This window comes from Rissa tridactyla, chromosome W (assembly GCF_028500815.1).
Source record: "Rissa tridactyla isolate bRisTri1 chromosome W, bRisTri1.patW.cur.20221130, whole genome shotgun sequence".
Taxonomy (NCBI): Eukaryota; Metazoa; Chordata; class Aves; order Charadriiformes; family Laridae; genus Rissa; species Rissa tridactyla.
The window spans coordinates 4,063,209-4,080,211 of NC_071496.1; the positions used below are offsets into that span (position 1 = coordinate 4,063,209).

The 17,003-nt window shown below is 40.6% G+C and overlaps 1 protein-coding gene across 3 annotated transcripts in view; it reads left to right on the forward strand.

Annotated features, from left to right (window-relative positions):
* Nucleotides 1–17,003, forward strand: part of LOC128902009 (mothers against decapentaplegic homolog 2) — a 52,844-nt gene that overhangs the window by 5,460 nt on the left and 30,381 nt on the right. The window contains exons 1-2 of one of the 3 annotated variants that reach the window (XM_054184268.1): nucleotides 3,493–3,756; nucleotides 6,170–6,462. In XM_054184268.1, the coding sequence (XP_054040243.1) occupies nucleotides 6,227–6,462 (236 nt within the window). In that variant the 5' untranslated portion in view covers nucleotides 3,493–3,756; nucleotides 6,170–6,226. Of the gene's footprint in view, nucleotides 1–3,492; nucleotides 3,757–6,169; nucleotides 6,463–17,003 lie in introns of those variants that run through there. The other 2 variants (XM_054184266.1, XM_054184267.1) reach the window with 2 other exon arrangements.

Genomic DNA, 17,003 nt, shown 5'->3' on the forward strand with positions numbered 1-17,003 from the left:
CTCGGGAGCTTAACTTCTGTCCTCTTTATTCCAGAAGAGCTCTTGCAAATGAAATTCCTCTAAGCCAGAATACTTCTAGTAAAAGCAGGAGAGATCAGATTTCTTTATTTCAAGTTTAAGATGAATAAGCAGACTGATATGAAATATGTTGCATAAGGCTTTAGAATAAATTAGCCAGAAATCACTTGATATTTTTGGTAGCACCAGTGTGTTTATAGTATGTTCCAGACACTCAGGAAAGGAAAATTTCCCTTGAAGATTTTAGTCTGCTAGCATGATGCCCTTAAGGTTTTCTTCATCTTTTATGCTTAGTTATTGCTGGGATCATGGGCTTAATATTTAATACTTGTTCCAGAGAACCACAGTAGAATGGAATAATAGCAGACATGACTCAAACTGTGACTTCAAAAGTTGCCAACTATGACACTGTTTGACCAACTATAGAAACATGTGTGCATCAGGAGGCAGAGATACACTATGGGGGCAGAGATGAAACAAATACCACCAAAATTAGGCAATTTGTAAATTTTCCAGTATTAATCTGTTGGGAATAACAACACGTGCTCACTATGTTCCAGCAATCCAAAGCAACACTTGTACCTCTCTGGTAAAAAGAGTGAGTATACTCCTCGAGTGTTCAAAGCTGCAGTTTTAAGGCACAATCCAGGGAACGTGGAAAGGGATAAAACAGCGGAAGTTTTCAGCTCTGTATCTCACTGCTGCCTTGATGCCAGTAGTTCAACTATAGTTGAGCTCAGAAAGGGGTCTCGAAAATCTCCCTGTGGTTACTCACAGAGTCCCAAGATGTTGGTGTGTTGTAGTGGGAATGGTACACAGGAAGGTAAATGATCAGACTTGATGTTCTTGAGGTTGTGACGTTGGGCCTCAGTAGAAGACAGTGATCCGAGGAGAGGCAGCGCAAAGAGTAAGCGATGGCAAAGCACATTTAAAGTCCTGAAAAGCAAAGGCCGTAAATGAATACTTAGTTTTTAGAGGTGGTTGGCTGTAAGCTACAAGGAAATCACAAAAACTATATCGCAAGGAAGAAGGGATGTTACATATTTAACGTATTTGATCTGCAGCCGTTTTAGCTGTGTGGAAATGTTTCTTGCAGCGTTGGTGAAGATTGTGCGTTTGGGGAAAAAGCATTTTATGTGTTTTTATAGATGAAGAAAGTGAACAAGGAAAAAGACCAGAGGAATGTTTTTAGCAAGAGGCTGCTGTCAACAGTGACAGTGTATGAGAGGATGGTTCTCGAGGAACAAAGATCAAAACTCCTTATATTACTGTATCAGTTTGAAGGCAAAAGTTACAGGTGATGAATTGAAATGGGATTTGCTGGTGAAAAATGAGCTGCAGCACTGACTCCTAAACCCATTAGTATAAACATGGTGTCTGAGACTGTCTAGGTGGATACAGTTAGAACACAACACAAATTAGGGCTCCTCATTTTTATTTGAGCTCCTGCTAGATGTTCAGCTGCAGACACGTGCTGTTTGCCTCCTATCTCCAAATTCCTCCGGTGTAGATTTCTGGGTTTGTACTTTTAATGAAGATGTTGAGAGCTTTAGGATAGTATGACCAAAGAGATAAGTGAAAAGATAACCATAGACTGATACAATTTTTCCGTGGTCTCTAGATCAGTCCTTATGTAGTGTCTTCGAGTACTTGTAATTTAATTGAAGGAGTAAAGCTCTTTTAGGGCTTGGCATCTGTCCAAAGGAACTTCCCAAACCGTGTGAGCTGTGTTCAGATACTTTGTTTGTGATAAAAGGCTGATAGGCTCTATTTGAGGGAGGGACGTGATTCAAGTGTACAGAATCATGAGGCTTGTGGACGAGATGAATGCAAACAGTTCTTAAGTGGAGCTTGCAGTGGTAGAACAAGGGCTGCTTTCTGATGGTAAGAAGAGATCAAATTAAAACAGCTAAAAGTACTTCTTTAGGCAGTGGGCAGTTAAACTCTGGTGCTGTCTGACACAAGAGGTTGTGGAGGCAGGTTCAAAAAGTGGTTAGATGAGTTTTGTGGACAACAGGTCCATAAACGGCTCCTAAAAGGGAACAGGTAGGAATGTAGCCTTTAATTTCCTGCTGTAACAGTTTAAGATGCTGAAGGATTACGAGGAAAATGGGCTACATAAAACAGCCAGGCTCATGTGCTTTCCTTGAGTAGCGTATCCTTTTGCTACCTTTGGAGACAGAGCGCTAGGCTAGATGCACTGACCCAGTAGGGTATTTCGTATTAATTTCTCTATTGCTTTTTCCTTGCCTAATTTGCGTTTATCAAAATTGCTCAGAATTCAGCTTTGCACTTTGCAGTGCCTCCTCTAGGCTTGGAGCAGAGTGCCACTTTTGCATAAATTAAACTGGCTGAAATATCCTCCTATGAGTACTCCTCGCAATCAGCTGAAACATTAAGCTGAATGAAGTCCTGTCCTACTTGTGTCACATTGTCTCTGCTCAGCCTTTGAAAGATCCGGGGCCGCTACTGGAATAACTTAATGAAATTCTTATTGATACTCCTGGCAAATCCCTGACATGGCAAAACAATGGGTAGAAGGAAGAAGTTTAAGCCTCCCAGACTCTTAGTCTGCAGCTGGGGTGCACGTTGTGTGGTTTTTTTAAATAGCTGCTAAGCTGTAATAATCGTTGTAATAAAGGGCTCTTTAAGCATGTTCCTTTGTGTGGTTTGGGTTTGTTTTTTGTTTTTTTACAGCTAATTTTCACAGGGGTAGCAGATCAACCTGTGCTACAGAAACTGTATGGGCAAACATCTTTAAGGGAACTGGTTAAAACTAAGTATAATATCTGGAAACTTCTCATTAGTTAGGTCTGAGCTGACAGTCTTTTGGAAATGGGAAAAGAAAGATTTATTTTTTTTTTTTGTTCTTGAGTATGTCAAAATAGTATGAGAGTTCAAATAAAAGGAATAACTGAAATGAATGGGGTTTCTAAATTCTTCCCTGCTGCAAGACTTAAATCGCTCAATGTGCATTTGAAGCAGAAAGGCAAATCTTAGTTTAAAAAAAACCCAAACAAACAACAAAGTACCAGAGCATACAGAAAATGATATATAGATCAGTGTTATGTCTTAAGGGAGAGAATAGTGCAAAATTGGACACCTCATCACGAGGGGTATTGTAAAGCTGAAAAATAAGATAAAAGCATGGAGAATGTTTAGAGGGCCTGGAAGAATAGGCAATTTACCTTCATGGTAAATGAGACCCTGCTGAAGTGTGTGTGTCTTATAAGGCTGACAATCAAAGGAGTATTCTGGGGCATAGAAAGGTGTCAAAATTGAAGCTAAAGAACGGGAAATACGTATATTATGTGTCAGTGAGCTCAGTAAAGGGGAGAATTATTGGTGTGTGGATAAGCAACAATACTGGTACTTGGTTGCCTAAGTCTGTCAACGTTGAATTTAGTGTTCAGATATTACACCATCAATTGCTGGTGTTTAAAATGGGATCTTTGCAGCAAAATTGGCTATCTTTTTTGGTTGGTGAGTCTTTCTGAATTTTTTGCGTATGCCTCTGAAGCATCTAATGTTGGCCTTGCTCAAAACTTGAAGTCTTTTTTTTATAAAGCTCTGAGTGACTGCCATTCTCTGTTTCAGAAACCTAGTGTGAGCATTTCTTAAAACAGCAGAGGCTATGGAAGCCTCCTGTTTTATCCCTGGAGCTACTCACTCTACTGCATAAGGGGTCTAATGTTTTCACTCCTGAAATAAATTAACTAAATTGAAGTATGTGCCCGGGTATGTACTTTTGTATGATGTTGACATCAAGTACTTACAGTTCTGTGTGTGAGCCACTGCAACTGGTTAACCTGAAAGAGAACTAACTCGGCAAAGAAAAACCGTTGATCAGTTTTTGTTTGGTTATCCAAATAAAGGATTGCTTTCTCTAAAGAATAATGCTCTGTGGAAAGGTATTAGTGGTGGTGCCACAGGAAAGAAAGGAAGGAGACCTGGGCTTCCTGTGGCAGGAAGCTGTTACATTGGCTTGGTTCCCTCTGAAACCGTACCCCAAGTGTCCTATTCAGTGTTTAATTTGAAAAAATGTTGGATATTGAGTTTATTTTTCTTGTGTTCACTGCAGCCAGTGTGCCAGTGCAATGCTTTTGCAGCCTGCAGAACCTGCAGCCTGAAATAGTGGGGACAATTCTGTAATAGTTTAATATTACTGAAAGAATGAAAGTTCTTTTCACATTATAGTCTTGTGTGAAAATGAATGCTTTGACTTTTTACCGAGGCTTCTACTGACAGGACAAGGGGCAGTGGTTTTAAATTGAAAGATAGTAGATTTAGATTGGATATAAGGAAGAAATTTTATATGATGAGGGTGGTGAGACACTGGCACAGGTTGCCCAGAGAAGTTGTAGATGGCCCATCGTTGGAAGTATTGAAAGTCAGGTTGGATGGGGCTTTGAGCAACCTGGTCTAGTGGAAGGTGTCCCTGCCCATCGCCGGGGAACTGAAATTCGATGATCTTTAAGGTCCTTTCCAACGCAAACCATCCTATGATTCTCTGATTTAGGATACGTTATTTTGAATCACTTGCATAAAGTTACCAATGTTAAACTTGAGTCCTTGTTAATTGGAACTTCTGCCTCCTTGACCCCAGAAAACTACAATTCTTGCTTCAGTCATATTTTTAGGTGCTCGCAGAAGCTGCTTCATGGAGGTATAATTTAGTTGAAACTGAAATGTCATTCCTACTGAATGTTGTGTTTTGTGGAAGTTGAAAAGCTATGATTTAAAGTTACCTGTAGAATATAATTTAGTGTTTGTTGACTTGTTGGTCCTCACTGAAACCGCAAAGACATGACAAGGCATAAATTAGCCATGAATAGTGTAGCCTGAAGTATCCCAAATCAACCATGCTGTTTTGCAGATGGGAAATTTCAGTAAGATGAAGTTGATATATTTTGGATAGAAGTGAGGAGTGCGCCTGTACGGAATGGAGAGGCGTCTAAGCTGTCTTTGAAAGCTCAAATTGAGTAGCCTGAAGGTAATGTTAGCTCTTAGCTAAAACCAGGTATTTTCCATTGATTGAGCTAACTTGTACAGCTTGGAAATAAGGTGACTTTCTGCAGTTCAAATACCCATTTGCTGCCTGGAAATAAGGTGTGTTTTGACTTCAGTGCCACGCTTCTAGCCATAGGACCATTATGTCCTCAAGCAATTTCTAACAGCTGTCTGCCTGAAAAAACATGGTTGATTTGGGGCTTATGCTTTAATACCTAAAACTAGCCTAATAGAACTTGCAAAAACAAGGTGTTTTGTTTTTTTTTTCCTAAATGGCTATAATTTCTCTTTTAAATGATTTGAAGTGCAAATTGCAGTGAATGCTAAACATAGCCTAAGTTTCAGCATCACTTCTAATCTTTCATTTTTATATAAACATCCTGATCAGGTAGTTGACACTGAATGAAAGACTATCAAAATTGAAAGCAGACAGTTCTACTACTCAGGTGCCTGCAAACTAAGATTTTAATTATCCTTCCATGAAGTTTGAAAGACTTGATGATTTTAAGTACTGCCAGTTGAGAAGATTCCTTATCTGTAGGCCATTGAACTAGAAAGACGGGAATAAGCTTATTACCAAACTTATGACTGAATTTCAAATCTGTGCCCCCAGAGGAACAAAATTGGTAGTTATTAAAAACATGACAAACAAAATGAGAAAAGGCTTGTGAAATGGCTGGCTGTTGGAAGACTTCTGTCAAGCTGTAATGACTAAATGACATTCCAAACACAATTTTGCTTGCTAAATTAATTTGGAGACGGGCAGAACGTGTGTATATGTGTATGCAATTTGTCAATCACTTGTGGAATATTTTAATAAATGACTAAAACCAGCCAGCCTAGGTGCAAAGCTAGGCTCGAGTTAACTTCTGTGTTTTCTGGAGTTGACTTGAGGAAAAATTAAATGTCTGATCCAACAGTAACCTTAGTGTGTGCTATCTGTTGAAGGCTCTGCAGCAAACTTGCTTTTTAACTTTATGGATGAAGTAGCTAACCGTAATGGAGACTACTTCTGAACTATTATCTCTCTTATTTTGGGATGCGATGTCCTATGGCATTTGGTAATGAGAGATCCTAAGCAAAATTTTTGTTTCATGTGAAACCTCACTGCTAATGTGTCTGTTTTGGTTTGTGTTTTTAGGGATCAGACGGGAATCTCTAATTTATTACTTGCTGAGTGTTCTGTCTGGTGAAAGTCATGTCATCCATATTGCCATTCACTCCACCAGTTGTGAAGAGACTTCTGGGGTGGAAAAAATCTGCTGGTGGCTCTGGAGGGGCTGGTGGTGGTGAGCAGAATGGTCAGGAGGAAAAGTGGTGTGAAAAAGCAGTGAAAAGCTTGGTCAAGAAGCTAAAGAAAACAGGACAGCTGGATGAGCTTGAGAAGGCAATTACCACTCAGAATTGCAATACAAAATGTGTGACGATACCAAGGTAAGTGCTGTTGTGTTTGAAATCGTTGCAACCACTTAAGAAATGACTAAATGGATGTTTAGGCTGTCCTGTGAACAAGTGACTAAAAAATATCAGTTGCATGCTTTTGATTCTTTAAAAATTCTTTAAAACCTGTTTTGGTTTTGTATGGTGCTTGCCTACAACTGAATCACATGCTTTAAGTCACAATTGCTAATAATAACTTCACATTTCAATTTTCATTACTACGTGGATTCCAATTTGTACATATTCCGGTGGTGCCTAGAGCAGCTCTTAGTTTGTAGCACTGCCTTATGCTTTTATTTAATAACCCTGTCTATAATTGGAGGGGCATACTTGAACCTACATTTCCACTTAAAAAACCAAAAAAGACTAGTTTTTCCTTGGTCAACACTTCAGTCATCTATTTGCAATTGTATATGGTAGTTTCATTTAAGTTGTGCAAGCTGCATCCAGTCTCCCTTTCAAAGGGAAATTTTATCTTTGGAGACAGGGTGTCTGAAGACCAGTTTATTTACTGTAATTATTATTTGTTAATGAAAGTGCTTTTTGTTTGATAAACTGGAGTACTTCTAGAACTGCTCTTCCGCTCCTGATGCGTATATACATTTAGGTGAACGACTTGCATTCTACCCCTTTGACTTTCTCAACTTAATTCATAGCAACTGCTGTGCGAGAGGCAAGGGTTATGTTTGTAAGTATAATGCAGTATGCTCTCAATTCGTGTCGTACGGAGTTCCCATTAAGGTGCATGTCTAAGCTCATTATGTGAGACATAAGTATCAAAATCAGTTCACAGGTGTGTTTTTTCTATGAAAAAGGTAGAGAATCTGATGGCACGGGAATATTCTGGGCACTTAGCCCCTCGTACTTAAAATAACTTCTAGGGGAGAGAAACCACATCTGGTTTATGACCTTCGTTTCTGTATTAGAGCATTCATCCCAGCTACTTTTAAGCTTTGTATTAATCATAGCACAAACTAGTTTTGACTGGTGTCAGTAATGATTTCCACATATCAAATGTGTTATAGTTGTTATCTGATAATGGTTTTAGTATTCTCTTTTAGATTTGACACAGCTTTTTGGGAAAAGCATGAGTATGCTCTGAAAGAATGACTACTCTAATTCTGTTTTTTCTATTCACACTGTTTCTAATGCAGCCCTCTGCTTGTGTTTTCTTCCCCAGAGCAGTCCCCAAATTCTCTGGGTTTCCCTTCTGCTTTCTCCCTTTTGCCAGATGGAAAACAATAAGAAATAAAATACTAGTACTTTCTTGTCTTTGTGTATTTTGGTAGACTAAGACTGGAACCTGCAGGGATAAGTATTTCTTGACTTGACGTGAGATGACTGTATGTGTTTAGGAAGCCTTCACCATGACAAAGACAAAATGCTTAATTGGAAGGCGTTTCATATGACAAAAGCTAAATATGCCACACACAGAGATTCACTTGGTATGAAACGAGTATCTAACTTTTAGAGCTCTTAGAGAGACTTTCTAAAGCTGTCCTGCCAGGTTAAACATTGCTACTTCAGAAGAATAGCTGTTCAAATTTAATTTTGAAGATGATGTTAGAAGATACAAACAGTATGCGCGTTTATCATTGTTATCCTAGTCTACTAGTCATCTGTATTTGAGTATCTCCTCCTGCTTGGGTGACCTTTTATGTTCAAGTAGGCATAGTAAATAACTCTTTACAACAGAATATGAAGCTCTGTCAGACTCTGTATAGCCTTTGTGTTGTGACCAGAGGTTCTTGCTGGGCTGTGATATGCTGTTCTCATCCATCCTTCAGTCAGCTGTAAAAAGGATGGGACGCAGGTTTCACTGAACTACCTTAGGAGTAAGCTTGTAGCTAGAGAGCTCTTCGAGTAGCGTTGTCTATTACACAAGGTTTAAAATTAAACTAAGAAATGGCTTGCTGTTAAGGGGTGAGATGATATCAGGGTTGCCGGCAGTGCTACACAGAATTCTTGAGTTTCATAGTTGGCTTTTGGACTGTTGATATTATTTCACTTTGACAGCAGTAGTCTGGGTTCCCAAGAAAGAACAAATGTCAACTCAGTACTGTAATGACTTCTGGAGATTCTTGTTCTTGGATTTAGTAAGTTAATGAAAGCGCTGCTTGAGACCCACTTTAGTGAATGTCTTAAAGATCTGCAAATCAGCAGGGTTAAATAATAAAATGCTGAATTTGAAACTTTCTTTTTTCTTCGGAGTCAGCAGGAAGTTTGAGGTGCCAAGCTGCTGAGATGCAGTTCTGATGTGACAGCTGGGCCAACTTTCCAAATGTTCTTTTGTGTGCAGGGAGGGGTTTTGTGTTTGGGTTTCTGTGGTGTATTTTTCTTTTTTTTTTTAAACTATCCTTAGATTTAAATTCTTTTTAACTCGGTGTAGATATTTACGCGCATTGTGGGATGCTTCTGTTGACAACTGTGGCCATTATTCCTTCAACAGAAGTTTCAGTCGTGGCTCCACAAGTTTCTGGTCCCCTTGGAGATTTCCAGAGAGTTTGCTACTACTCCAGAGAGTGTATTTTTCACCGAAGCAACTAAACACCTACAAACTTTTCTCAAATCTGAGAGCAGCTTGGACAAAAGTCGAATTCAGTTGCCTCTTCAGAAATCTGTGTGTACTTCATGTCATTGATAATCCTGCTGCGATTAGGATTGCTCTGTTTCTGTGCTGTTTGTCAAGGTGACTGCATACTGAGTGAGGCCGATACTGCGTGTGCTATGCAAAAGCTGCTCATGTGGTAATTAACAGAACTTCTTACGCAGACTTATAGAGGTTCCGAGAAAGCAGAAGCAAACAGATGGAGTGGGTGTTGGCATCGCACAGCAGGGATGCTTAGCTCTTCATAAGTGGGTCAGTAATCTAGAGCAGAGGCTAAATAAGTACAGAGGTCCTTTTGACACTAGCCCGCTAAGTAATTTGTAGTTATCTTGCTGAATCCTCCCAGCAAGCCAGTGGGATTCTAATCGCATAATCCCTGTGTATCCTGAAACTACATGTTGGCACGTGAGTTCACTTTTCTAAAATACGGACTGAATTCGGTAGAATTAAAGATCCTGTCTTTATGCTTTCCCTTGCAGTTCTGACGCAAAGGGAGCACAAGAAGCAGTCAGTGAAGAAAGAGAGCACGAGCATCCGTTTATATAAGTCATCTTCTAATGGAGCAGTTTCTTTCTTACTAGCATGGATCCTTCTGTTGAAATGAATACTTCATAACTAGTGATAGCTGAAACCCAAGCCTTTAACAAACCAAACCATGCCATGTAATGAATAGTCAACTGGCAAATTCATAGTCTCTCTTCATTATTTAAAAAAAAAATCACTCTGGTGGTGACAGTACAGAATATTGGAATCCAAAGTAGGGAAACACAAATCAGTAGTTTCAGTGTTGCTCTGTTTGGTGTGATCAGCTGTGTGGTTTTTCTGTCTTAAAAGGCGTATAGATATGCTTCATGCTTTCCTCTTGCTTCTTTTAAATAAGACTCGCCAAAATGCATCTGCTTTTCTAAAATCCCTGATAATGTACAACTAATAACAGAGTTTAGTTGTGGCAGGTTTGGGATAATGTTGACCTGGACTGTTGTAGCTCCTATATTTTTAAAATTTAAAAAAAAAAAAAGGAGCATTGAGTTTAGACCTCGTCATGATATCTTATGTTCCTCTAGAGCATACATGTCTGAAAACCAATGCAGAACCATGTCCTTCATGAGCTGTAACTGGGTACATCTGTATCACGTGTGGAATTCTGCTTCCATGCCAAAGCTTGGGTAACGTGACAACTATAATAGGGTCTGGCCTTATATGAAGGATGAGTAGTATTGGAGATGACCTGCCTATAAGGAGTGCTCCCCAGGTACAGCTGTAGTCCTCACTTGTTGCATGTTGTAACCCATTTGCTCTTCCCCAGGAGATTCCATCTTGCAGCATGCCTGTTGCTGAACCCGCAGAGCACTGCTGTATCTCATCACCTTGCTGGCAGCTTCCCTGTTCCACTGCTGCCACAGTCTGCACAACGCAGTGCTGAGCTGAGCCATATCACACAATGGTCAGGGTTGGAAGGGACCTCTGGAGATCATCTCGCCCAACTCCCTGCCAAAGCAGGGTCACCCAGAGCAGGCTGGACAGGAATGCATCCAGGAGGGTTTTCAATATAATATCTCTCGAGAAGAAGACTCCACAATCTCTCTGGGCAGCCTCTTCCAGGGCTCTGGCACTCTCAAAGGAAAGAAATTTTTCCTCATGTTCAGATGGAATTTCCCGTGTTCCAGTTTGTGCCTGTTGCCCCTCGTCCTGTCCCTGGGCACCACTGAGAAGAGCCTGGCCCCAGCTTCTTGACGCCCGCCCTTTAGATACTGATAAGCATTGGTGAGGTCCCCTCTCAGTCTTCTCTCAGCCTTTCCTCATCAGAGAGGTGCTCCAGTCCCTGGATCATCTTCGCAGCCCTCTGCTGGACTCTCTCCAGCAGTTTCCTGTCCTCCTTGAACTGGGGAGCCCAGAACTGGACCCAGTGCTCCAGCTGTGGCCTCCCCAGGGCAGAGTAGAGGGGGAGGATGACCTCCCTCCACCTGCTGGCCATGCTCTTTTTAATGCCTCCCAGGAGACCGTTGGCCTTCTTGGCCACAAGGGCCATTGCTGGCTCCTGGGCAACTTCTTGTCCACCAGGACTCCCAGGTCCCTTTCTGCAGAGCTGCTTTCCAGCAGGTCAGCCTCTAGCTCGATGTATAGGTGCGTCTATTTTTTTCTTCCCCTAGATGCAGGAGGATAAAGAAGAGACAGGTGGCTCCCATCAGTCTCAGCATCTCTAGTTTGTGTTCATTTTATGTTTGCATAGCGAATATAGTTTTCGTGAGTGCCCTGACAAAGGCTATTCATAGCTGGGAGGAAGGGGGCAACTAAAAGATGCGTCCGTAACAGTATACCTCTATTGTCTCTTTCCAGTTGTTTGTGTACTCATCTTGGTACTGTAGAAGGGTTTGATACAGTGTCAAACAACTTCCTGATTGATAACTTAAACCTTTCATCTCGAACAGATAAAACTTTTCTTGACGTTAACAGTAGTGGTTATATTACAGTTATTACGTAAATTTGCATTTGATACTATGCGTGGAACAGTACTTAACGCTTGAGCCTTAGCTTTCATAGGTGTTCCTGAGTTTCTGCAGAGGAGGTAAATTTTATCACTGCTTTATAGCGGAGGAAACTACAGCGCAAAAGCAAAGCGGTGTTGCATGTTGATGAAAGGTGATCTGGCAGATTACTGGCTGAAGTAAGGTATTAAGACCAACTTCCTTAAATCCCAATTCAGAGATTCTTTGCGGGGTTGCTAGTACCGTGCAAGTGCTTTTGAGTCTTAAACGAAATGCAGCAGTTGCTTCCAGAGAGAGAAGGGTAATATTGCGGTCAAACCCTTCCTTTCCAGCCTGCTGTGCTGTTTGAGTTTCAGAAGGTACTATCTGAAAAATGGCTTTTCTTACTAAACAGTTCGATATGTATGTAGAAAATGTAGTCTTATTTGTGCCCTCTGCCCTTCTTGCTTAACACGAGCGTAGCATCCCCCTGCTGTGTTTCCTGGTTTCCAGAAGCTTATTTCTGCTTTGTTTTCGGCAGCCTCCAACTTCTGACTTAAGCAAGAGGGGCTCAAATCCTGCTGTTGTTTGATGAAGAGTGTAGCTGTTCGCAGTCAATAATTAGGCTTCTGAATCACCTGGCTTCTGCTTCAAATATGAGATGAATTCTGCATTTTTATTTTTATTTTTTTACCATCCAGAGGCAAAGCAGAAACCCTACAATGGGTTCCAGGGTTTGGGGAATACGGGGGATTGTGGGAGTGCTGGGAATGCAAAGCAGATAACTGTAAGTGAAGTAGTTGATTAACATTGAAATTAGGAGCGAGTTACTTACCAACTTCACGAACACTGGTGTCTCTTTGAGCTTATTAGGGTGCAACAGTAGTATTTTAAAGCCATACCTGTTGCATATCTTTCACATCAGCCAATAGTGAAGGTTGGAACCTGTTTAAACTGCTGTCATGGAACCAATCACACCTTCATTCTCCCAAGGAAATAGCACGGTGGTGATATTTAATCATTGCATTCAGAATACCTTTTTAATATTTTTTTTTCCCCCCTTAAGAGTGTAAAAATGTAATAGTATTTATTGACTGCTTCTGAAGGCTGTACTGTTTTGGGAATTTTTTTCTGTATAGCAAAAATCTACATATCCCTGAGTTTGATGTTAAGGCTGCTTTTGATGTTAAAGTGACTAATGCTATTGACACTTGATTTATCGTCTTTTACGTGCTTAACAATGTACAGGAAATAAATCCAGCACATCTTAATTTTGTTGTCTTTCCCGCGTATTCTGCAAGGATTCAGATACTTAAAACTGCAGAATCTGGTGAAAGTTCGTCAAACAGGTGAAGGCGAGGCCATTTGACAAGGTTAAAATTCTCTAAAGAAACTCTGAATTTCTCTGTTATGCTGATGTTATTCCTTCTCTTCCTTTCCTGCAGCTCTTCATTCCCTGCAGTGAGTTAGCACTACAGATAAGATAAGCAGCCTAGGCATAGCTTATGGCACACTTTAAAATTGCGTTCTGAAGGCTGTCTCTCTTTATTAGTTAATACGTGCTTCCGTACTTGGAATTTATTAGTGCTGCTAGGAGTTAACAGCAGAAGTAAACTGGGCAAAGACAAGACCTGTATAAAGATGGGACAGCTGGCTTGGAACCGGTGTTTGAGAGGAAACAAATCTTTTAAAACGATGACATCTTCACGCCTCTTTCTTCATATAACTGAGTAAAAAGTGATTTCTAATTTAGGTGTAAAGGACACAGTTGTTCTTGAGTATAACCTGTGCTATGTTAGCATGTCTTTTTGAATTCTTTGGGAATATTTGTCAGAAAAGTGATTACATAGCTGCGTGCAGTAACCTAGTTTTAGGGATGCTTTTGATCACCCCTAGAGCAGAGTTGTCAAGCTAATGTGGCTTCTGGAATAGATTGTTTTCAAGCTTTAAGATCTATCCCCAAAATAGGTTACTTACCAGAGGATGGTAATACAGAAATCCCTTTGTTCCTTCTCCGGTTAGAGCCATACGAGAAGGGTGACTTCAACAGTTACGCTGCAGGTGGAAGGTTCCTCTGGACACTGGTTTAGGAGAGTTCCCAACGTCTGCTGCTAAGCTACGAGTGAGGTAGCTCAGAGGATCACAGCAGGCAGTTGGATTGGCACACTAGATCCTAAAATAACATTGTTATCCGGACAGAGGTGAAGTCTGTTTTCCCAGAAACGGAACTTGGCACTGTCTGTATAATTCACTATATAAGATAGGGATGGACATCGATTCTTAATCGTAGCTCACAAGTTGAGAACTGCTATGTATAAAGAACATCCTCAGACCATATACCGTGTGTTTCAATCTGGATGTGTTCACTTAGATGTAAATTGGTTCTATAAATGTTTCAAGACTATCACTGAACGTCTTAAGCTTTCTAAAATAAGTATAGATATTTAAGACAGTACATCAGAATACACTAAAGCACTGTTTTTATTGCTGAGATTACAGGAAAAGCGTGCTTGTAAATTGTTTGTTGATAAGCTGAATCCTTTTCCTCATGACAGGATTATTGAGGATGAAGCAGAGCCCCCTCTGCTTTTCTCTTGTTGGAATTTCAATAAAAATAATGCTTTAGAACACAGCCAAAGAGATCTTTCCTGGAAGTATGGCAAGAGACAGCTGAGACTTTGGGGAGTATTGGCCAAGATTTGCTTCAAAATCCCCCTGATCTTCCTTGTGATAGCTGTGTGCTGTGAAGACTTTGGATGTGTTCACTGGAAAGGTGTAGCAGGAGCATCAAATTGCCCTTGCTCTTCTCAGGCCCGTAATTATGGTGGGACTTGAATGTTTCGTCTCTACATTCTCTGTAAAAGACTACAGGAAGTTTTTTGGCGCTTTCTAAAGCGTGTGGCACCAGGCTCTGGCGTCTGCGGGGCAGCGAGGGCAGAATGCTGCTGTGCTTTGCGGTGGCTTGCTGTCGTGTGTGCGACATCTCTTCATCTCAGAACTGGTCCCGTGCGTACGTGCTGCGTAGCTTCCTGGCTTCCTCTTAGTTAGTGGTGGTGTGCAGTCTGAATATCAGGCACCTGTTTGCCAGGCGAATGGAGTCCACCTGCATAGCCTGAGCACAAAATGTGAAAGCGTGATCCTACAAGAGAAACAGCCTGGTTTTGCTGAAAGTGGCGAGTTCAAAGCAGTCGACTTTTGGGGTGTGTTTTCTAACACTTTGCACTGTCTTCTAATCTGCATTGAGAGTTTCTTTCAATTTTATGATGACAGATATCAACTGGTCCCCATTCTGTGGTGCTGTATTGTACACAGAGAGAACGAGAGTCTTCTGAGAGATTGCACTAACTTCCTTGGGGTCTTTCTCAGAGCTGGGGTGGCAGAAACTGGCACCTGGTTTTCCAAGACCATCTCCTGCCCAAAAATAAACGGGTCCAGCCCTTCTTAGTTTCCAAATGTTGAGGACGGTGTCATTGTAGACAGAAGGATGCTGGCCCTAATTACATGTATGTAAAGTGACATGCTTAAATGCTAGGTTGCAGAACACTTGTAGGTGCTGCGTGAACTTATAATGGGAAATAAAAATTTGTGTCAAGTTTGGCTTCAAGTCTCTATAGTTAGAAATTTAATTTCTAAACTTGAGGTAAGCAATCAGTAAGATAGTGTTGGTGACACTGCCTTCATCTGTTTGAAACGTACTCTTATGCATTTCTGATCTGGTTGAAGGTGTCCCTGCTCATTGCAGGAGGGTTGGACTAGATGGACCTTTAAAAGTCCCTTCCAACCCAAATGATTCTATGATTTCCTTTAACTACAAAACTATCTTAAATTATAGCCTCCAGTTACATTTTGCTTGCTTTCTCCTGTTCGATTCATAGCATCAGTGTATTTGATATATAGGGTAGGATTCAGGATTAATATGAACCTAAGAGAGGGCTTTTTTTTTTTCCTAACAGCATATTTTTCCTCTACCAGTACTCCTACTTGAGTGGCCACTTAGCAGCAAGACCTTATTCTTAATATCTGTATGCAGAAGAATATATATGCGTCAGTAAGGCACTCTGTATTACAGCAATCAGGGCCTTGCTGTAGCGTAGGTAAGTTATTCTTTAGAAGATTCATTTGAAAACTCAAGTTTTCAAGCCTTTTAACACAGTGTTAACTGAAAGTGGAGTAGTGTCTGCATTCAAGTAGAATTGAGTGAGGTTTTATTTAAAATACTGAAATGTAACTTGGTTCGTTGCACAGCTGTGGCTGATGTTGAGGACTGAATTGCTATAACTAAGATTAAGCTTTAGTGTAGCCATATAGTTCAGGTTGCAGCATCTTACAATATTGATGTCATCCCGAAGAAGGAAGTCTGAGAGTATTAAACAAAGAAACTTCGGGCTGCCAGTTTTAAGCTCGTGCAATTCAGGAAGCCACGTGACTTACCCACAGAACTTGTTACAGAGTTGGTATGCCAAGCAGAAAGTATTGGCGTGTCATTTGAGGTAGGTCAACATGTAAAAATATAAGTGTGGAAGACGCTTAGCCAGAGCAAAGTGCTGTGTAGGTCAAAGGAGCTTGCCTCTTGAGTCAGGAGAAAAAACTGTTGAATTTTGGGGACTGTATTGTATACTAACTGGAACACTGGGAAAAAAGGCTTGGGGGATGTGGATTCTGGCCTTTGTTTTGTCTGCATTTGCCAGGTAACCTTTAAGTTTTTAACTTGCTGTGATTTTTCAGTCTATAAATTGAGATGAATTTTGGTAAGATGTATGATAACGCCACCTCTTCACCTCTCTGGTGTAAGCTGAATTATTTGTTGAGGGAGTGGAAGTTTAAGGCATTGCTCCCATTGGAGCGTCAGTGATATGCAAAGCAAATTTAGGGGTGAATAGTTGTTGGAATTTGTGGAGGTTCTTTAGTTTCCAGATACTGTTGCTTCTCATTAGGATTGCCTTAATGGTAAGAAGCAGGAAGAGTCTGAATCAAAACTAAGGGTTACAGCTTGTTTGATTGTTATATGCCATTAATGGTTTGGCAGGTTAACAACTGATGCTGGGGCTGTTGAATTTTAAGGACATGAAAAATAGCTACTTGTGATTACTTTAGCGACATACCTGCCCTGGATCATGGTACAAAGCTCTAATTAGGAAGGAGAATATCTACATCTGACACGTCATGCTACTGTTAAGACGCCATGTTAGTCACTCAAGAAAAATATGTTGACTGTGCTTTATTGTTGATATTGAGCCCCAAGTTATCTCATAGATAGTACTTATATTTCCCCAATAAAGGAATTGGGGCTTTACTCAGCCCAAGTCAATGCTAAACTACTCTCTGGTTTACTGTGGTAATTAGTGTCTTTAAATCAAGCCAGCTATTCAGTGTGGCAAAGATTCCTCTCATTATATTCTTCTTTTTGTAGAAGTCAGCCAATTTAGTTTTCTTGGTACTGTAACAAAACACCCGAGCGCTGT